General features: G+C 45.8%; 1 protein-coding gene across 1 annotated transcript in view; it reads left to right on the top strand.

Annotated features, from left to right (window-relative positions):
* The first annotated feature begins 765 nt into the window (after positions 1–765).
* PNN (pinin, desmosome associated protein) overlaps positions 766–22585 on the top strand; it is a 30953-nt gene continuing 9133 nt past the window's right edge. Inside the window, exons 1-6 of the mRNA XM_077261303.1 lie at positions 766–1057; positions 3090–3167; positions 6257–6325; positions 6569–6641; positions 6733–6827; positions 10637–10712. Of these exons, the coding sequence (XP_077117418.1) occupies positions 945–1057; positions 3090–3167; positions 6257–6325; positions 6569–6641; positions 6733–6827; positions 10637–10712 (504 nt within the window). The 5' untranslated portion in view covers positions 766–944. The remainder of the gene's footprint in view (positions 1058–3089; positions 3168–6256; positions 6326–6568; positions 6642–6732; positions 6828–10636; positions 10713–22585) is intronic.

The raw sequence follows: 22585 nt of genomic DNA on the forward strand, positions 1-22585 counted from the left end.
CTGGGCAATATACTACGTGACTGGGCAATATACTATGTCACTAGGCAATATACTACGTGGCTCTGTGCTGTATACTACGTCACTGGGCAATATACTATGTCACTGGGCAATATACTACGTCACTGGGCAATATACTACGTGGCTGGGCAATACACTACGTGGACATGCATATTCTAGAATACCCGATGCGTTAGAATCGGGCCACCATCTAGTATATATATATCAGGATGGGGGGGCCCGGTCAAACATCTTTCATCGGGGCCCATCAGATACTTGTTATGCGACTGAAAATTGATGAAAGTAACGTTTTAATATAGATTATAGTGAATGTTCTGGGACCCAAATTGTCATTTTTGTTCAGGACTTCAGTATTAGTTTAGTCGGTGATTGCCATTGACTTCTACTTTAAAGTTTGGAGCGGTTTCCTACTGTAAAAGGCCTGGAGAACTGCAGTCACTAATTTTAAAATCTGAAGCATATTAAAACCTAGGCGTATGAAGCAGAAAAGTCATTTTACAATAGAAAGGAATAGGAAGGATCTTTTCAAGTGATTTTTATTTATTTTATTTAGCGGACCAGACTCTGTGTGCAGATGCCCTAAGGGCTGAATGTACCAAATAGGTCAAATAAATATATGAATATTGACAGAAAAAAATGAGCATAGCAACCATAAAGATTCAGGTTACTATGGGCTCCAAGACTAGAACTGCTTCTTGTAGCTATAAATATAGGTTGCGTAAAAGCAGCCAATCACTGCTCTGCGTTCCAGTCAGAAGCGTGAATGCCACGCCCCTTCTTTCTGATTGGTTACCACAGTCTGGCGCGTTTTTCCTACGTCAGTTCCGGTTGGTGTGTCATACTGATGTCACGCCGGGTCGCCAGCTCACTTTTTTCGGCAGCTCTGTAACCCGGACGTGATACTCGGGCCGAGTTGGGCGGACAAGATGGCGGTAGCTGTGCGCACTTTGCAAGATCAACTGGAAAAGGCGAAGGAGAGTCTGAAAAATGTGGACGAAAATATCCGGAAATTGACCGGCCGTGACCCTAACGATGCGAGGTAAGGAGGCCGCTGTGCCGGAGAGGTGTGCTCCGTGTAGCAGAGGTGCAGACAGAAGGCGCGTGGTCTGGGCGTCCATAGAAATACTGGTGTGTGCATCCTGCTTCACCCCACGCTCCCCACCACCGTCCTGCGTGACCGTGGCTGCAGTCCTGGGGCTCACTGTGCCGCGCCCTTTAGTCTTTCTAATTATTTTTGTCACTGTTTCCAAGCCATTGTTCTCTGTTATCAGCCACTTGAATGTATTTAAAGGGAGAGTGCTAAATGCCGTTTTGTCAATGAGCTCTAGTAAGGGAGTAATAGGAGCATGACCGCCTGTTTTTTGTGGGTTAAATGTGTTCTTATTTCTATGGGCATCTTTGTATAAGATACACTTTCTGGATGTTCTTCCACAGTGTTGATTTTATTTATTTTTCTTCTTTATTCCCATTGAATGTAAGATCCAGTTGGTAAACTGCTGGTCATTAGAATGGATTGGTGACTTGAATTTCACTGCGTTGAATACATAAATCCATTTTCTTATGTTTGGCGATAAGTCGAGGTTCACACTTCAGGTTCCACCAAGAGGAGCAGACCAATGGAATTAATGTAGAAAAGTGATATATTTAAGGGCTCACTCTCAATGGTGTATAATAGAGGCATACAATGCGAGAAAATCTTGCATTGCATTCTGACCAGTGTTACTCAATGAGGCAGTGCGGATTTGCAATTTTTTTTCTCACACCGCTTCGGCATGAGAACAGAGTTGCAGCATGCTGCAGTAGGCAGCGTATTTCACATGCCGTACACCCATTCAAGTGAATGGGTGCATGCAAAAATCCGGACTTGCAGTCAGATGTCATCCGAGTTCAGTCAGGTGTATACCCCAAGACAGAGATTAATCCCGTCTTCTTCTCACCTGTGATCTGATTCTGCTCATTTTCGCAACATAGTTTCAGCCGACGTGTTTTTTCACCAAAAGATCTTAATCGTGGTCGAAACGCATTGGTTTTGCTAACTGAGCTGCCCTTTTTTATTGAACATCTGGGTTCCAACTTGTGTCCATTTTTAGAACGGAATAAAAAAGCGTAGCTTGCAGAACTGAACAGAACCCAGACAGGACTCATAAAGGGTATGTTCACATGAAGATTACAAAAAAGATGGCATATTTTTTTTTATGCAAATTTTAAAGCAAAAGCAATGAGGTGTCAAAAATGTCATGCACACTTTTCCTTCTGACAGAATTTGAGAACTGCAGCATTTTTTAAAAATCTGCAGCGTGTCAATTCTTTCAGTGATTAGGCAGCATTTTTTCTCCTATAGAAATCAATGAGACTGTGGAAAGAACGTAACAGAACATTTTTCACCGTGTTGAAGCATTTTTTGTTAATTAAACTAACTTTGTTTATGTACCGTAGACACTGCACACATGTGCTCTGCATCCAAAAAGTTGCAGAAATAACACACAACAGGCTGCCTTTTTTTTTTTTTTGTACTTACTGCCAAGAGTAGATTTTGGCTGCAGGAAAAAAAATCCACAGGTTCAATGTAGGGACAGAGAATGAAAGTACCATTGATCTGCAGGACACTTAAAAAAAGGAAAATATATCCATAAAAAAGCCCTCCTGGAGTGTTGGCTGTGTAATAATGTGTTCTTCCTTGTGCCCTAAGAAGTGACTGATTGTATTTTATTAATTCTTTTGTGTGCAGAAGATTTCTATCTGCATGAGTTGATTGGATTTCTAGGGTTAGTCTAGTTTGGTTGTTTACATAACTCATTTCCTTTCCGATTTAAATAGTGTTTTGTTTAATTAATGTTAATTCTTGTTGTTGTCTTTTTTTGCCAAGTTGTTGTCAAAAAACAAAAAAACACCTATAGTACCACATTGAAGGTTTCTTATCACAAAAGCCATTGTTTGTTCTATCCAAGAGAGTTCAATCAATTGTATTCCCACTGAAATACAGTTGAAAGCATCTAGACAACACCTATTAGTGTTTTAACATTAAGAACCTTGTTTTAATGTTTTGTATTAACACTAGTGATATTTTCTAGACTGATACCAACAAGGCGGATGACTGTCACAGGCGCAAATGCGATTGGAGGTAGAGGCCGTGGTGGCATTGTGCTACGGTAATTATTTTTTTTTTAACCATATTAATAGTTTTGTATGAAGATATATTTTCCTTTTTTGTTAATTTGTGTCATGTTTCTATTTTGTAGTTGCTGCTGTATTGTTCATTATTACTTAGAAACTTACAAAGATGTGGATGTAATAATGAATAAATTAACTGTAAAAAAACAAACAAAAAAAAAAAACAACAAAACACTTACCGTATTTTTCGCTTTGTAAGACGCTCCGGATTATAAGACGCACCCCAAATTTTGAGGAGAAAAATAGGAAAAAACGTTTTTTAATAAATTGGGGGGGCTTCTTATAATCCATGCGTCTTATTGCTTACCAGAGGTTGTGGCTGAGGTGGATCAGGGTCCCAGGGTCGTTGCTGGAGGCAGGAGTGGAGCAGGCTGGCATGATGGGGTGCTGCAGGGGGCTCTGGTGCTGCAGGGGGCTCTGGTGCTGCAGGGGGCTCTGGTGCTGCAGGGGGCTCTGGTGCTGCAGGGGGCTCTGGTGCTGCAGGGGGCTCTGGTGCTGCAGGGGGCTCTGGTGCTGCAGGGGGCTCTGGTGCTGCAGGGGGCTCTGGTGCTGCAGGGGGCTCTGGTGCTGCAGGGGGCTCTGGTGCTGCAGGGGGCTCTGGTGCTGCAGGGGGCTCTGGTGCTGCAGGGGGCTCTGGTGCTGCAGGGGGCTCTGGTGCTGCAGGGGGCTCTGGTGCTGCAGGGGGCTCTGGTGCTGCAGGGGGCTCTGGTGCTGCAGGGGGCTCTGGTGCTGCAGGGGGCTCTGGTGCTGCAGGGGGCTCTGGTGCTGCAGGGGGCTCTGGTGCTGCAGGGGGCTCTGGTGCTGCAGGGGGCTCTGGTGCTGCAGGGGGCTCTGGTGCTGCAGGGGGCTCTGGTGCTGCAGGGGGCTCTGGTGCTGCAGGGGGCTCTGGTGCTGCAGGGGGCTCTGGTGCTGCAGGGGGCTCTGGTGCTGCAGGGGGCTCTGGTGCTGCAGGGGGCTCTGGTGCTGCAGGGGGCTCTGGTGCTGCAGGGCTGTCTCCAGGGCTGTCTCCGGTGCTGCGGGGGGCTCTGGTGCTGCAGGGCTGTCTCCAGGGCTGTCTCCGGTGCTGCGGGGGGCTCTGGCAACATTTTGTGAAAGACCAGAGCCCCCAGCAGTTCGTCCATGCATTCCTGTATGACTGACTCCGGGAAAATGGCCGCCGGAATCTCGAGAGAAGAGATCTCAGTGCTGAAATCTCATCTCCCGAGATTCCGGCGGCCATTTTCCCGGAGTCAGTCATACTGGAACTAACTCCGGGAAAATGGCTGCCGGAAACTCGAGAGATGAGATCTCAGCGCTGAAATCTCATCTCCCGAGATTCCGGCGGCCATTTTCCCGGAGTTAGTCATACTGGAACGCATGGACGAACTGCCGGGGGGCTCTGGTCTTTCACAAAATGTCGCCAGAGCCCCCCGCAGCACCGGAGCCTCCAGCATCACCCGGGGCAGCAGCGGACAACCCCGGTAGCGGCGGCGGACACCCCCTCATCCCAGCCTGTAATGGTAAGCGGTATATCCGCTTTGTTAGACGCACCCACATTTCCCCCCCAAATTTGGGGGAAATAAAGTGCGTCTTACAAAGCGTAAAATACGGTAGCTTGTTATTCTGGTGCAGAGCATTAAGGTCCCCATACACATTAAATAATCTTGACCGAATCCTCCTATAGCCACGTGTATGGCCTATGATTTTATGTGTATGGGGCACCTGCCAGTGGATGGTCGGGGGAGATGTCAGCCACACGTGTCCAATTTTCGGACTGCCGATCGCATTGCTTTCCCAGAGATGAGCCACCGTCCGAAGTATCAGCCAGCAGCTCTTATGAACAATACAGGAAGGCGCGGCTGAGCGATTTCTCCTGTATATGGCAAAGTTGACTGAGTTGTCTGTTGGCTAAAGTAATGTTTGGCCAAAACCAAGCTCATGTGCATGGCCATCCATTTTCACACTTCAGTCTGTTTGTTTCCGTCAAAATCCGTAGTTTTTTTTGGAGGGGGAAACGGATCCAGCAAATGTTGCTACTGGATCCGTTTTTTTTCTCATAGACTTGTATTGGCGAAGGATTGCCTTCTGTTTCATACGTCGTTTGACGGATCCGTTGTAAAGTCTGTGTCCGTCGCCCGGAGACAACGAATATAGTAACATGTTTTGTTTTTTTTTGTACGTCGAAAAGATGGACAGCAACGGATCCTGCGCCGTCTGTTGTTGGCTATAATGGAAGCCTATGGGCACAGGATCTGTCGCTGTCCGTCAAAAGACGGAATCCAGCAACTGATTCCGTTTGTTTTTTTAAACTGAGCATGCCCGGAAGAATTTCTATTCCTGTAATGTAGCCCATTTTTCCATTCAGGAATCTCTCTTTGTCTTTTCAACACTTTGAAGGATTTTGACTGATTCTAAAAAAAAAAAAAGTGTGAAAGAGGCCTTAGTGGTGCTATGAGTAGAGAAGGATTTAATGAACATCGAAAAGCTGACCCCATACTATTTTGGAAAGCGTGTCCTGAATTGTCTTTATTAATGTCTGTATTATTTATATTCTTGCATATAGCTGAAATATATATGCAAGCCCATCATCATTCTTAGATAGCCTCGATCACGTTTATATCCACACATTACTAACGTTTAATATAATCATTCTGTGTGCATAGAACACTTTATTATCAGTAGCACATCCTGTTTAACAAGGGATGATGTGCGGCCGAGAACAATTAATTTTAAGCTTGCTCATTACTAACAAGAATTTTGCTGGTTAGGCAGATTGCTAGCCTGCTTACGATGTGTTTACACTTTTTTCTTGCACGTTGTTTTACTGCAGTTTTCTGAAATTGTTGCAAAAAAAAATCTGCTACAATGAAATGGAGTGCTTGAATGTAGGCTTACAGTCTGATAAGTGAGGAAATAAACATAGTTCTCAAATCTGTTTATCTAAATGGACTGAAGAATATCATTGACTTAGATTGGAGTTTGTTGAGTTTTGTCATGGTGTCAGGTGTGGGTGTTGCATGAAGTGCTAAGCTTTGCTATCAAACCTTGGTGTTGTGTGTTAAATATTTTGATATGTTCTTCTCTGTAGGCGTGGACTCTCAGATGGAGGAGGAGGACCCCCAGCCAAACAACGGGACTATGAGGGTGCACTGAGCAGGTAATATATACTTTTTTTTTTTTTATGTACTGTATATTTGGTAATTCGTGATATCCCGACATGTTGTATTTTGTTCATAATGTAGTTGTGGTCATTTTGTTAGGAAATATACAAGCATGTCACTGTGACCCCTTTATAAAGCTAAATTTCCCTTCCATGGAATATACTCTGGCATATACATCTAGAAATTACAAAGATAAACAATTTTACTTGAGTTTGAAATTTTGTTAAAAAATATTTCAGGCTGGGTGGAGAGCGTCGGCAGAGGAGAGAGTCGCGCCAGGAAAGTGACGCTGAGGAAGAGGATGATAAGAAAGTAAGTGTTTGACATTTAATTGGTAATGAAGTAAAAACCTGTAGCTTATTATGAATATATCAACTGAATTGTGTTTTGTCATATTTAACAGCCAGCGTTGCAATCCTCTGTTGTTGCTACCTCCAAAGAACGAACACGCCGAGATCTCATACAGGATCAGAACATGGATGAGAAAGGAAAACAAAGGTAGAATATTTATTGATTTGATAGTAATAACAGGGACGTCCATGTACATGGCTATTGCATATACAATTCTAAAACTTGATTATTGCATAGAGAAATATTACCATGCAGTAAACAACATGGCAAGATCAGGTAAAAATAGTTATGTCACAGTGCAAAATAATACATCTAGTGATGATGAAACAATTGGGTTTAATAGCAAAATTTGGAAACTGGCCCCTATCAAATTTCCAAACCCCATTTCATCATTGCTGGCGAGTTTCAGCCCATTTTTTTAGGCTGAAATTGCCCCTCTCGGCTTATACTCGAGTCATTCCCAGGGGTCAGCAGGGGAGGGGGAGCAGCAGCTGTCTAATACTCAGCGGTCCCTGGTTCTCTGGGCGCTGACCACTTCTTCATGTATTGAGCGGTCACATGGTACCGCTCATTACAGTAATGAATATGGACCCGACTCCACTCCCATAGTGGTGGAGCTGCATTTTCATTTCAGTAATGAGCGGTACCATGTGACCGCTCAATACAGGAAGAAGCTGCCGGCGCCCGGAGAACCAGGGATGTGCAGGGACCACGCCGGGAGCAGGTGAGTATAACTGGGGCAGTGCGCTATATGCGCCGCTGTGTCTTCTGCGTCCTCTGCGGTGACGCTCAGGTCAGAGGGCGCGATGACGCAATTAGTGTGTGCGCCGCCCTCTGCCTGAGTGTCGGTGTGGAGGACGGGGAAGACACAGCGGTGCTCGGCGGCGGAACGGGAAAGGTGAGTATAGCAAGTGCCGGGGTCCTGAGCAGTGAGTGTGTTTTTTTTTTTTTTCTTTTGTTTTTTTTTTTTTTTAAATCGTAGCAACAGCATATGGGGCAAATATCTCTATGGAGTATCTTATGGGGCCATGTGCAGCATTATATGGGGCATATATTTCTATGTAGCATCTTATGGGGCCATGTGCAGCATTATATGGGGGCAAATATCTCTATGGAGCATCTTATGGGGCCATGTGCAGCATTATATTGGGCAAATACCTCTATGGAGCATCTTATGGGGCCATGTGCAGCATTATATGGGGCATATATTTCTATGTTGCATCTTATGGGGCCATGTGCAGCATTATATGGGGGCAAATATTTCTATGGAGCATCTTATGGGGCCATGTGAAGCTTTATATTGGGCAAATATCTCTATGGAGCATCTTATGGTGCCATGTGCAGCGTTATATTGGGCAAATATCTCTATCGAGCATCTTATGGGGCCATGTGCAGCATTATATGGGGGCAAATATTTCTATGGAGCATCTTATGGGGCCATGTGCAGCGTTATATTGGGGCAAATATCTCTATGGAGCATCTTATGGGGCCATGTGCAGCATTATATGGGGGCTAATATCTCTATGGAGCATCTTATGGGGCCCATCATGAACTATATAGAACATTATATGGGGCTCCTGATTCAATATGGATATTCAAAAACACTTAACCTACTGATGTCTCAATTAATTTTACTTTTACTGGTATCTATTCTTATTTTTGACATTTACCGGTAGCTGCTGCATTTTCCACCCTAGGCTTATACTTGAGTCATTAAGTTTTCCCAGTTTTTTTGTGGCAAAACTAAGGGTCTCGGCTTATACTCTAGTATGTGTGTGTGCGTGTGTATATATGTGTGTATGTGTGTGTATATATATATATATATATATATATATATATATATATATATACATACATACATACATACATACATACATACATACATACATACATACATACATACATACATACATACATACATACATACATACATACATACATACATACATACCCAAAAGTATTCACACACACACCCCTGCAATTCTGTCAGATAATACTCAGTTTCTTCCTGAAAATGATTGCAAACACAAATTCTTTGGTATTATTATCTTCATTTAATTTGTCTTAAATGAAAAAAACACAAAAAGAATTGTCCTAAAGCCAAATTGGATATAATTCCACACCAAACATAAAAAAGGGGGTGGACAAAAGTATTGGCACTGTTCGAAAAATCATGTGATGCTTCTCTAATTTGTGTAATTAACAGCACCTGTAACTTACCTGTGGCAACTAACAGGTGTTGGCAATAACTAAATCACACTTGCAGCCAGTTGACATGGATTAAAGTTGACTCAACCTCTGCCCTGTGTCCTTGTGTGTACCACATTGCGCATGGAGAAAAGAAAGAAGACGAAAGAATTGTCTGAGGACTTGAGAAACCAAATTGTGAGGAAGCATGAGCAATCTCAAGGCTACAAGTCCATCTCCAAAGACCTGAATGTTCCTGTGTCTACCGTGCGCAGTGTCATCAAGAAGTTTAAAGCCCATGGCACTGTGGCTAATCTCCCTAGATGTGGACGGAAAAGAAAAATTGACAAGTGATTTCAATGCAAGATTGTGCGGATGTTGGATAAAGAACCTCGACTAACATCCAAACAAGTTCAAGCTACCCTGCAGTCCAAGGGTACAACAGTGTCAACCCGTACTATCCGTCGGCGTCTGAATGAAAAGGGACTGTATGGTAGGAGACCCAGGAAGACCCCACTTCTTACCCCAAGACATAAAAAAGCCAGGCTGGAGTTTGCCAAAACTTACCTGAAAAAGCCTAAAACGTTTTGGAAGAATGTTCTCTGGTCAGATGAGACAAAAGTAGAGCTTTTTGGGCAAAGGCATCAACATAGAGTTTACAGGAGAAAAAAGAGGCTGTCAAAGAAAAGAACACGGTCCCTACAGTCAAACATGGCGGAGGTTCCCTGATGTTTTTGGGTTGCTTTGCTGCCTCTGGCACTGGACTGCTTGACCGTGTGCATGGCATTATGAAGTCTGAAGACTACCAACAAATTTTGCAGCATAATGTAGGGCCCAGTGTGAGAACGCTGGGTCTCCCTCAGAGGTCATGGGTCTTCCAGCAGGACAATGACCCAAAACACACTTCAAAAAGCACTAGAAAATGGTTTGAGAGAAAGCACTGGAGACTTCTAAGGTGGCCAGCAATGAATCCAGACCTGAATCCCATAGAACACCTGTGGAGAGATCTAAAAATGGCAGTTTGGAGAAGGCACCCTTCAAATATCAGGGACCTGGAGCAGTTTGCCAAAGAAAAATGGTCTAAAATTCCAGCAGAGCATTGTAAGAAACTCATTGATGGTTACCGGAAGCGGTTGGTCGCAGTTATTTTGGCTAAAGGTTGTGCCACCAAGTATTAGGCTGAGGGTGCCAATACTTTTGTCTGGCCCATTTTTGGAGTTTTGTCTGAAATGATCAACGTTTTGCTTTTTGCTTCATTCTCTTTTGTGGTTTTTCATTTAAGACAAATTAAATGAAGATAATAATACCAAAGAATTTGTGTTTGCAATCATTTTCAGGAAGAAACTGAGTATTACCTGACAGAATTGCAGGGGTGTGAATACTTTTGACCATGACTGTACATACATACATACATCTGAGTGCCATGTGACAGCAGCCAAGCCTTTACAAAGGGGTAACTGCATCCATATTCCTTGCAAAGGCCATGTTGTGTTGCAGATATTTTTACGGAATGCTTTGCTTTTTTTGTTAAGCCATTTCTGCCTTTACTCTGTAATGACTTGTATATCTGACATCATGTCCTAATAAGGGAATTTAGATGCGGATTGTCTTCATGACAACTCCTAAAATTTCTGCAGCTGCTTTTTTTATTTTTATTTTTTTTTTTTTTATAGTGTTTGAATCTCTCCTCATACTCGTTACCAGCCCAGTGTAGTTAAAAAGTAATTGTACTATCATGTTGTAATTTTATTGATTTTGTTCCCCTTTAGAAATCGGCGTATATTTGGCCTGTTGATGGGTACCCTTCAAAAATTCAAACAAGAATCTAATGTTTCCACAGAGAGGGTAAGTTTTGTATATCTTTCCCTATAGATGTGTGCATATTTAATGTAAATATACATAAGGATGTTATGCTTTAAAATGGGCAATTCCTGGTATAACCTTATTGGTATAACTAGATGGTGGCCCGATTCTAACGCATCGGGTATTCTAGAATATGTATGGCCACGTAGTATATTGCCCGGCCACGTAGTATATTGCCCGGCCACATAATATATTGCCCAGCCACGTAGTATATTGCCCAGCCACGTATGACACAGGTTAAAAAAATAAAAAATAAACATATACTCACCTTCCGCTGGTGCGTTGTAGCTGTGTCGCCTGTGTGGGGTGCAGCCGGCAGCTTCCGGTCCCAGGGTGTGATGACGTCGCAGTCATATGACCGTGACGTCACGGCAGGTCCTTTCCGCGACGTCGCAGTCATATGACCGTGACGTCACGGCAGGTCCTTTCCGCGCAGGCGAGCAGGGCTTGTGATGACGTCGCGGTCACATGACCGTGACATCATGGCAGGTCCTTCTGCCAGACCATCCGTGGCACCGGAACGTGCCGGTTGCATCGCGAGGAGCGGGAAAGGCGACGTAGGTGAGTATATAATCATTTTTTATTTTTTTTAATTATTTTTAACATTAGATGTTTTTACTATTGGCGCTGCATAGGCTGCGTCAATAGTAAAAAAAACTTGGTCACACAGGGTTAATAGCAGCGGTAACTGAGTGCGTTACCCACAGCATAACGCGGTCCGTTACCGCTGCCATTAACCCTGTGTGAGCGCCGACTGGAGGGGTGTATGCGGGCGCCGGGCAGTGAGTGCGGGGAGTAAAGAGCGGCCATTTTCTTCTGGACTGTGCGCGTCGCTGATTGGTCGCGGCAGCCATAACAGGCTGCTGGCGAGACCAATCAGCGAACGAATAACCGTGACAGAAAGGACAGACAGAAAGACGGAAGTACCCCTTAGACAATTATATAGTAGATTTACCAATTTCTAATCTACTTACCCTGATATGAATAGTGCTTTTCTTTTCTCCTACGCCTCATTGGGGGACACAGGACCATGGGTGTTATGCGGCTGCCACTAGGAGGACACTAAGTAGACAGAAAGATTAACTCCTCCTCTGCAGTATACACCCCTTCACTGGATACAATTTCAACCAGTTCTTGCTTAGTGTCTGTAGGAGGCACTTGGGTCTTTTTTTCAGACCCCAACTTTATTTTAATTTTTGATTTTTAATTTTACGATCTGTGGCTTCCCTAGCCAGGGCAATTGACTCCCTCCGGGGCCCCTCTCCAGGTCGGACCGTGGAGGATTCAGACGACGGTATGGATCCGTCTACCAGCAGGGGGCGTACCCGGTCACTTTCTACCCGGGGCTCTAGAAAACGTGTTCACGCTTCATCCCCTGACCATGAGCTAGCGGGCCCTTCAGTACCTGCAAGCTCTGCTTCCCGGTCCCCTTCCCCAAACTCGTATGACTCTGAATATGAGTCCGACATTGCCTACGTTCAGGACTCCCCCTCCTCCCAAGAGTCTCTCGACTCTCTCATCGAGGCGGTCAACCAGACCCTGAAGGTGACTGAGGACTCCGTATCGGAACCCGAACACGTGGTGTCTTTCAAAAAGACTAAACGTGTTCAAAAGGCTTTTGTCACTCACCCTCACTTCAAGGAGATTGTACAAAAACATAGGGATCGCCCAGATAAACGTTTCATGGGACAAAAGTCCATCGAAGCCAAATACCCTTTTTCTCGGGAATTAGTCAAGGACTGGCTGCAGTCTCCCTCAGTGGACCCTGCTGTGTCACACCTCGCGTCCAAGACCATCCTGTCTCTTTCGGACGGTTCCTCCGTTAAGAACCCCTCCGATCGCCAGATTGATTATCTGGCTCGTTCCGCCTTCGAGGCCACAGGAGCGTCTCTCTTCCCATCCTTCGCCGCCTCTTGGGTGGCTAAGGCTATGGTCTCTTGGACCGAGACTCTTTCCTCTAACATCCAAGCCACTGACTTACCTCCAGAAGCCAGCATTCTGGTTAACCAGATAGCGCAGGCCGGAGACTTCATAGTCAACGCCTCTATGGACGCAGCCAATTGCGCTGCACAGGCAGCCGCCAATGCAATCTCCATCAGGAGAGCCCGGTGCCTCAGGGATTGGCGAGCAGATTCGGCTTCCAAGCGTTCTCTAACAGCCCTGCCTTACCAGGCTGGTCGGTTATTTGGAGAAAAATTGGACCAAATGATCTCGGATGCTACCGGAGGGAAAAGTAAATTTCTCCCCCAGCAAAAACCTACCCGGCCCTTTCGGTACCAGCAGCAACCTCCATTTCGGCCTTTTCGGCCCAATACCAACTGGTCTTCTACATCCTCTACCCCCACATCAGGACGAGGTTCGCGCGGTGGCCGAGGCACCCAGGTCTCTTACAGACCTAATTGTAACTGGAGACCCAGGCCTAAACCACCCGGGTCTAAGGGATCCACATCCCATGGATCCTCCGCACAATGACTCCTTGCATCATCCGGTGGGCACCAACAAAGTAGGCGGACGTCTGCTCTTGTTCCGTCAAGCCTGGCTCTCAGTCGTTTCCGACGAGTGGGTCAGAGAACTGGTGTCCACCGGATACAAAATAGAATTTTCCTTCCCCCCCCCCACGCGCTTCTTCCAGTCTTGCCCTCAAAGGTCAAAGGCCACAGCGTTTCTCCAGACCATACGGGCACTACAAAGGGACGGAGTCATCATTCCGGTCCCCCTAGAACAAAGATTCAAGGGTTTCTATTCGAATCTATTCGTGGTCCCAAAGAAGGACGGATCACTACGTCCGATCCTAGACCTGAAGCTACTAAACAGATTCGTAAAAATCCGACACTTCAGGATGGAATCCCTCCGTTCTGTGGTCGCGTCCATGGAAAAAGGAGAATTCCTGGCATCCATAGACATCAAGGATGCCTACCTGCACATACCGATCTTCCCTCCGCATCAGCAGTTCCTCCGCTTCGCTTTTCGCGGGGAGCACTTCCAATTTGTGGCCTTGCCCTTCGGTCTCGCCACCGCTCCCAGAGTCTTCACGAAGGTCATGGCGGCTGCCATGGCCATTCTTCATTCCAGGGGAGTGGTGGTAATTCCGTACCTGGACGACCTACTGATAAAGGGTCCTTCCTACCCAGCGTGCGAAGAGTCCGTCGTTCTCACGGTGGATACCCTTTCTCGCCTGGGATGGAAGATAAACTTCGAAAAATCTTCTCCAATTCCGGCTCAACAAATCTCCTTCCTGGGGATGATACTGGACACTTCCCTCGGTCTGGTCATACTCCCTCAAGACAAGGCTTTGGCCTTGCAGCAGGGAGCCCAGAGTCTTTCCCGTCCAGTCTCCCACTCCATTCGTGCCAGCATGCGAGTTCTCGGGCAGATGGTAGCTGCCATGGAAGCGGTCCCATTTGCGCAGTTTCACCTCCGTCCCCTGCAGCATGTGCTACTGTCGGCTTGGGACGGCAACCCGTCCTCCCTCGACCACCGATTCATCCTGTCCCCACGGGTCAGGAAGACCCTCAGGTGGTGGACGCTGAAGTCCTCCCTAACCCAGGGAAGGTCCTTTCTCCCAGTATGGTGGCTGGTGGTGACCACCGATGCCAGTCTTGTAGGCTGGGGAGCGGTCTTCAACCATCACACAGCCCAGGGGCGGTGGTCCATTCAAGAGTCTCGCCTTGCCATCAATATCCTCGAGATTCGAGCGATCAGGCTAGCATTGTTCCAGTTTCACCGCCTTCTGGCGGGTCACCCAGTCAGAATCCAGTCCGACAACGCCACGGCCGTGGCGTACATCAACCGTCAGGGCGGAACCCGCAGCAGGACGGCCATGCTCGAGGTGTCTCACATCCTTCACTGGGCGGAGTCAAACCATTCGCCCATCTCGGCGATCCACATTCCAGGTGTGGAGAATTGGGCGGCGGACTTCCTCAGCCGCCAGGGCCTCGCCTCCGGAGAGTGGTCCCTTCACCCGGAGGTCTTCCAGCAGATTTGCCATCGCTGGGGGACCCCGGATGTGGATCTCATGGCTTCCAGGATGAACAACAAGGTTCCTCAGTTCTTTGCTCGGTCCCTCGACCCACGGGCCCTCGGAGTAGACGCCCTGGTCTTGCCTTGGCGCCAATTCCGCCTCCCGTACATTTTTCCTCCTCTTCCCCTGCTACCGAGGGTCATCAAAAAGATCAGGGCAGAGGGGGTACCAGTGATTCTCGTCGCGCCAGACTGGCCGCGTCGGGCATGGTACGCCGAACTGGTTCAGCTGGTAGCCGATGTCCCCTGGCGTCTTCCAGATCGCGTGGATCTTCTTTCACAGGGCCCGATTTACCACCAGAACTCAGGGGCCCTGTCTTTGACGGCTTGGCCGTTGAGTCCTGGATTCTAGGCCAAGCGGGTTTCACTCCCAAGGTGTCCTCCACCATGATCAGAGCCAGGAAACCTGTTTCCATGCGCAGTTACCACCGTACCTGGCGAATTTTTTTCTCATGGTGTGATGCTCAGGGACGATCTCCTCTGGTATTCTCTATCCCTTCCATACTAGAGTTTCTTCAGTCTGGACTAGAGTCGGGACTTGCCCTTAGCTCCCTAAAGGGTCAGGTTTCGGCTTTGTCAGTCCTTTTCCAGCGGAAGATTGCCAATAGGTTGCCGGTGAAAACTTTCTTCCAGGGAGTTTCCCGTGTGGCGCCTCCCTACAAATCGCCCTTGGATCCGTGGGATCTTAATTTGGTTCTCAGAGCTCTTCAGGAGACTCCCTTCGAACCGCTACAGGACGTTTCCTTGACCTTCCTTTCTTGGAAGGTAGTCTTCCTAGTAGCCATTACGTCCATCAGAAGGGTTTCGAAGTTGGCTGCACTCTCCTGCCGCCCTCCCTTTCTAATTTTTCATCCGGACAAGGCGGTATTGAGGACCTCTCCCACCTTTTTGCCCAAGGTTGTCTCTTCTTTCCACCTCAATGAGGAGATTGTTCTGCCCGGCACCAGCCCATCGCATCGAAAAGGCTCTACACACTCTTGATGTGGTGAGGGCTCTTCGTCGGTACGTCTCGAGGACGGCTCCCTTCCGCACGTCGGACGTCCTGTTCGTACTTCCAGAGGGGCCCAGGAAGGGTTCTCCCGCTTCAAAGGCCACTCTGGCTAAATGGATTCGGTCAGCCATTCAAGAATCCTATCGTGTCAAAGGTGTTCCTATCCCAGAGGGGATCAAGGCCCATTCTACTCGGTCGGTGGGCGCCTCGTGGGCCATTCGGCACCAGGCGTCAGCACAGCAGGTCTGCAAGGCTGCGACGTGGTCCAGTTTGCACACTTTTACCAAGCATTACCACATTCATTCTATCTCTTCTGCAGACGCCGCCCTTGGCAGGCGCATTCTGCAAGCGGCAGTTCCTTAAGCCGTAGGCCAGTGGTACATGGGGTATTAGCATATTGCTCCCCACCCAGGGACTGCTTTTGTACGTCCCATGGTCCTGTGTCCCCCAATGAGGCGTAGGAGAAAAGGAGATTTTTGTATACTCACCGTAAAATCTTTTTCTCCGAGCCACTCATTGGGGGACACAGCACCCACCCTGTTAGCCTGTTTTTTGGCTTGTTGTTACTTCTTGGTTTTGACATAGTGTCTTTGTTCATGCTCCTACTGCTTTACTACCGAACTGGTTGAAATTGTATCCAGTGAAGGGGTGTATACTGCAGAGGAGGAGTTAATCTTTCTGTCTACTTAGTGTCCTCCTAGTGGCAGCAGCATATCGCCCATGGTCCTGTGTCCCCCAATGAGTGGCTCGGAGAAAAAGATTTTACGGTGAGTATACAAAAATCTCCTTTTTTTTCTGCAAGTTAACCCCTTTCTGACATCTGACGTACTATCCCGTCGAGGTGGGGTGGGCCCGTATGACCACCGACGGGATAGTACGTCATACGCGATCGGGGGGGGGGGGGGGGGGGGATCGCGGCCAGGTGTCAGCTGCATATCTCAGCTGACATCCGGCACTATGTGCCAGCAGCGGTCACGGACCGCCCCCGGCACATTAACCCCCGGCACACCGCGATCAAACATGATCGCGGTGTACCGGCGGTATAGGGAAGCATCGCGCAGGGAGGGGGCTCCCTGCGGGCTTCCCTGAGGCCCCCGGAGCAACGCGATGTGATCGCGTTGCTCCGAGGGTCTCCTACCTCCCTCCTCGCCGCAGGTCCCGGACCCAAGATGGCCGCGGCATCCGGGTCCTGCAGGGAGGGAGGTGGCTTACCGAGTGCCTGCTCAGAGCAGGCGCTGGTAAGCCTGCTGCACTCTCAGTGAGATCGGTGATCTGACAGAGTGCTGTGCAAACTGTCAGATCACCGATCTGTAATGTCCCCCCCTGGGACAAAGTAAAAAAGTAAAAAAAAAATTCTCCACTTGTGTAAAAAAAAAAAAAAAAAAATCCTAAATAAAGAAAAAAAAAATATTTAATATTCCCATAAATACATTTCTTTAGCTAAATAAAAAAAAAAACAATAAAAGTACACATATTTAGTATCGCCGCGTCTGTAACGACCCAACCTATAAAACTGCCCCACTAGTTAACCCCTTCAGTAAACACCGTAAGAAGAAAAAAAAAAAAAGAGGCAAAAAACGCTTTATTATCATACCGCCGAACAAAAAGTGGAATAACACGCGATCAAAAAGACTGAAATAAATAACCATGGTACCGCTGAAAACGTCATCTTGTCCCGCAAAAAACGAGCCGCCATACAGCATCATCAGCAAAAAAATAAAAAAGTTATAGTCCTGAGAATAAAGCGATACCAAAATAATTATTTTTTCTATAAAATAGTTTTTATCGTATAAAAGCGCCAAAACATTAAAAAAATGATATAAATGAGATATCGCTGTAATCGTACTGACCCGACGAATAAAACTGCTTTATCAATTTTACCAAACGTGGAACGGTATAAACGCCTCCCCCAAAAGAAATTCATGAATAGCTGGTTTTTGATCACTCTGCCTCACAAAAATCAGAATAAAAAGCGATCGAAAAATGTCACGTGTCCGAAAATGTTACCAATAAAAACGTCAACTTGTCCCGCAAAAAACAAGACCTCACATGACTCTGTGGACTCAAATATGGAAAAATTATAGCTCTCAAAATGTGGTAAGGAAAAAAATATTTTTTGCAATAAAAAAGCGTCTTTCAGTGTGTGACGGCTGCCAATCCTAAAAATCCGCTAAAAAACCCACTATAAAAGTAAATCAAACCCCCCTTCATCACCCCCTTAGTTAGGTAAAAATAAAAAAAAAATTAAAAAATGTATTTATTTCTATTTTCCCATTAGGGTTAGGGTTAGGGCTAGAGTTAGGGCTAGAGTTAGGACTAGCGTTAGGGTTAGGGCAAGGGTTAGGGTTAGGGTTGGGGTTAGGGCTAGGGTTGGGGCTAGGGTTGGGGCTAAAGATAGGGTTAGGGTTTGGATTACATTTACGGTTGGGAATAGGGTTGGGTGTGTCTGGGTTAGAGGAGTGGTTAGGGTTACTGTTGGGATTAGGGTAAGGGGTGTGTTTGGATTAGGGTTTCAGTTATAATTGGGGGGTTTCCACTGTTTAGGCACATTAGGGGCTCTCCAAACGGGACATGGCATCCGATCTGAATTCCAGCCAATTCTGCGTTGAAAAAGGAAAACAGTGCTCCTTCCCTTCAGAGCTCTCCCTTGTGCCCAAACAGGGGTTTAACCCAACATATGGGGTATCAGCGTACTCAGGACAAATTGGACATCATCTTTTGGGGTCCAATTTCTCCTGCTACCCTTGGGAAAATACAAAACTGGGGGCCAAAAAATAAGTTTTGTGGGAAAAAAAAAGATTTTTTATTTTCACGGCTCTGCGTTGTAAACTGTAGTGAAACACTTGGGGGTTCAAAGTTCTCACAACACATCTAGATAAGTTCCTTGGGGGGTCTAGTTTCCAATATGGGGTCACTTGTGGGGGGTTTGTACTGTTTGGGTACATCAGGGGCTCTGCAAATGCAACGTGACGCCTGCAGACCAATCCATTTAAGTCTGCATTCCAAATGGCGCTCCTTCCCTTCCGAGCTCTGTCATGCGCCCAAACAGTGGTTCCCCCCCACATATGGGGTATCAGCGTACTCAGGACAAATTGGACAACAACTTTTGGGGTCCAATTTATCCTGATACCCTTGTGAAAATACAAAACTGGGGGCTAAAAAATCATTTTTGTGAAAAAAAAAAAAAAAGAATTTTTATTTTCACGGCTCTGCATTATAAACTGTAGTGAAACACTTGGGGGTTCAAAGCTCTCAAAACACATCTAGATAAGTTCCTTAGGGGGTCTACTTTCCAAAATGGTGTCACTTGTGGGGGGTTTCAATGTTTAGGCACATCAGGGGCTCTCCAAATGCAACATGGCGTCCCATCTCAATTCCAGTCAATTTTGCATTGAAAAGTCAAATGGCGCTCCTTTCTTTCCGAGCTCTGCCATGCGCCCAAACAGTGGTTTACCCCCACATATGGGGTAGCAGCGTACTCGGGACAAATTGTACAACAAATTTTGGGGTCTATTTTCTCCTGTTACCCTTGGTAAAATAAAACAAATTGGAGCTGAAATACATTTTGTGTGAAAAAAAGTTAAATGTTCATTTTTATTTAAACATTCCAAAAATTCCTGTGAAACACCTGAAGGGTTAATAAACTTCTTGAAAGTGGTTTTGAGTACCTTGAGGGGTGCAGTTTTTAGAATGGTGTCACACTTGGGTATTTTCTATCATATAGACCCCTCAAAATGACTTCAAATGAGATGTGGTCCCTAAAAAAAAAATGGTGTTGTAAAAATGAGAAATTGCTGGTCAACTTTTAACCCTTATAACTCCGTCACAAAAAAAAAATTTGTTTCAAAATTGTGCTGATGTAAAGTAGACATGTGGAAAATGTTACTTAAGTATTTTGCGTGACATATGTCTGTGATTTAAGGGCATAAAAATTCAAAGTTGGAAAATTGCGAAATTTTCACCAAATATTCGTTTTTTTCACAAATAAACGCAAGTTATATCGAAGAAATTTTACCACTATCATGAAGTACAATATGTCACGAGAAAACAATGTCAGAATCGCCAAGATCCGTTGAAGCATTCCAGAGTTATAACCTCATAAAGGGACAGTGGTCAGAATTGTAAAAATTGGCCCGGTCATTAACGTGCAAACCACCCTTGGGGGTGAAGGGGTTAATAATTGTACCATATTTAAAGAGTAACAAACCCTCCTTCTTATTCTTATATAGCAGGGGCTATAACTCCCTCATCAATAGATCAAGACACCTCCCCCACCCCCATGGTGCTTTTCTCACGCCTGAGTGTGCACACAGTGGTGTATGGATTCAATACGAAGCTTAGGCTATATATAGGGTTGATCTGCTAGCTTCGGATAAGTATGTATCTGAATAGCTATAGTGCTTACTGAATAGCTGCATCGGTAGCCTGGAGCGCTCCCGATAATCAGCTGTTCTGCACTGTATGTGTCGCGGCTGTGTGACAGTCACAACACATGCATGGATAGCCTGTTTGTTGATCTCTCTATGCATGTGTTGTGACTGTCACACAGCCGCGACACATGCAGCTGCTGCACTGAACAGCTGATTATCGGGAGCGCTCCAGGTCACTGATGCAGCTATTCAGTAAGCACTACAGTTATTCGGATACACACTTATCCCAAGCTATTCAATCATCTCTAGCTATGTAGTCTTACTCTGGGCTGTGTGAGCTCTTGGGCAGTTGTGCTCCTGGCTCCTGAGCTGTGCACTGCATGGAGACTCCTGTCAATCTTCTATAGATTAAAAAATGAGGGAAAAAAACAGGAGCAAAGTTAAATTACTCTGTAAGGGTAGCCAAAGATAAGATTGTCTGTTTGTTCGGGCACTGTTGATAAACCACTTACCTATAGTAGATCGATGAAAAGCTGTCAAATAAGCAGCATGTGTCTAAACTGATTTCTAGTAAATATAATTACACATACACAGTGGGCACGGAAAGTATTCAGACCCCTTTAAATTTTTTACTCTTTGTTTCATTGCAGTCATTTGGTAAATTTAAAAAAAGTTCATATTTTTGTCTCATTAATGTACACTCTGCACCCCATCTTGACTGAAAAAAAAAAACAGATGTAGAAATTTTTGCAAATTTATTAAAAAGGAAAAACTGAAATATCACATGGTCATAAGTATTCAGACCCTTTGCTCAGACACTCATTTAAGTCACATGCTGTCCATTTCCTTGTGATCCTCCTTGAGACAGTTCTACTCCTTCATTGGAGGCCAGCTGTGTTTAATTAAACTGATAGGACTTGATTTGGAAAGGCACACACCTGTCTATATAAGACCTCACAGTGCATGTCAGACCAAATGAGAATCATGAGGTCAAAGGAACCGGCCAAGGAGCTCAGAGACAGAATTGTGGCAAGGCACAGATCTGGCCAATGTTACAAAAGAATTTCTGCAGTACTCAAGGTTCCTAAGAGCACAGTGGCCTCCATAATCCTTAAATGAAAGAAGTTTGGGATCACCAGAAGTCTTCCTAGACCTGGCCGTCCAGCCAAACTAAGCAATCGTGGGAGAAGAGCCTTGGTGAGAGAGAGGTAAAGAACCCCAAGGTCACTGTGGCTGAGCTCCAGAGATGCAGTAGGGAGATGGGAGAAAGTTCCACAAAGTCAACTATCACTGCAGCCCTCCACCAGTCGGGCCTTTATGGCAGAGAGGCCCAACGGAAGCCTCTCCTCAGTGCAAGACATATGGAAGCTTGCGTAGAGTTTGCTAAAACACACATGAAGGACTCCCAGACTATGAGAAATAAGATTCTCTGGTCTGATGAGATGAAGATAGAATTATGACCAAAAAGGTCTAACTGGTATGCGTGGAGAAAACCAGGCACTGCTCATCACCTGCCCAATACAATCCCAACATTGAAACATGGTGGTGGCAACATCATGCTGTGGGGGTGTTTTTCAGCTGCAGGGACAAGACAACTGGTTGTCGTTGAAGGAAACATGAATGCGGCTAAGTATCCTGGATGAAAACCTTTTCCAGAGCGCTCTGGACCTCAGATTTGGCCGAAGGTTCACCTTCCAACAAGACAATGACCCTAAGCACACAGCTAAAATAACAAAGGAGTGGCTTCAGAACAACTCTGTGACCATTCTTGACTGGCCCAGCCAGCGCCCTGACCTAAACCCAATTGAGCGTCTCTGGAGAGACCTGAAAATGGCTGTCAACCAACAATCACCATCCAACCTGATGGAACTGGAGAGGATCTGCAAGGAAGAATGGCAGATGATCCCCCTAATCCAGGTGTGGGAAAACTTGTTGCATCATTCCCAAGAAGACACATGGCTGTACTAGCTCAAAAGGTGCTTCTACTCAATACTGAGCAAAGAGTCTGAATACTTATAACCATGTGATATTTCAGTTTTTCTTTAATACATTTTTAAAAATTTCTACATTTGTTTGTTGTTTTTTTTTTTCGGGCAAGATTGGGTGCAGAGTCCCAGTCAGATGCTTTCCCCCTAATGAGAGGGACCCGGCAGGGTTGCCCCCTTTCGCCGGCCCTTTTTGCCCTTGCTATCGAAGCACTAGCGACACGTATGAGATCTACCCCGTCTATTAAAGGTATTGAGATAGCTAACCGTGTAGAGACTGTTGGCCTTTATGCAGATGACATGGTAGTATTTATGGATGATGTAGAAGAGACACTGCCACAGGTGATTTCCATCATAAATAAATTTAGTGGGTACTCCGGATTATATATAAATTGGGATAAGTCCTCCTTGATGTCCCTCTCCCATGCTCCGGCTGATCACCTTGAGGAGCTATCACCATTACCAGTAGTGTCCCACTTTAAATATTTA

Source organism: Ranitomeya variabilis, chromosome 1 (assembly GCF_051348905.1).
Source record: "Ranitomeya variabilis isolate aRanVar5 chromosome 1, aRanVar5.hap1, whole genome shotgun sequence".
Lineage (NCBI taxonomy): Eukaryota > Metazoa > Chordata > Amphibia > Anura > Dendrobatidae > Ranitomeya > Ranitomeya variabilis.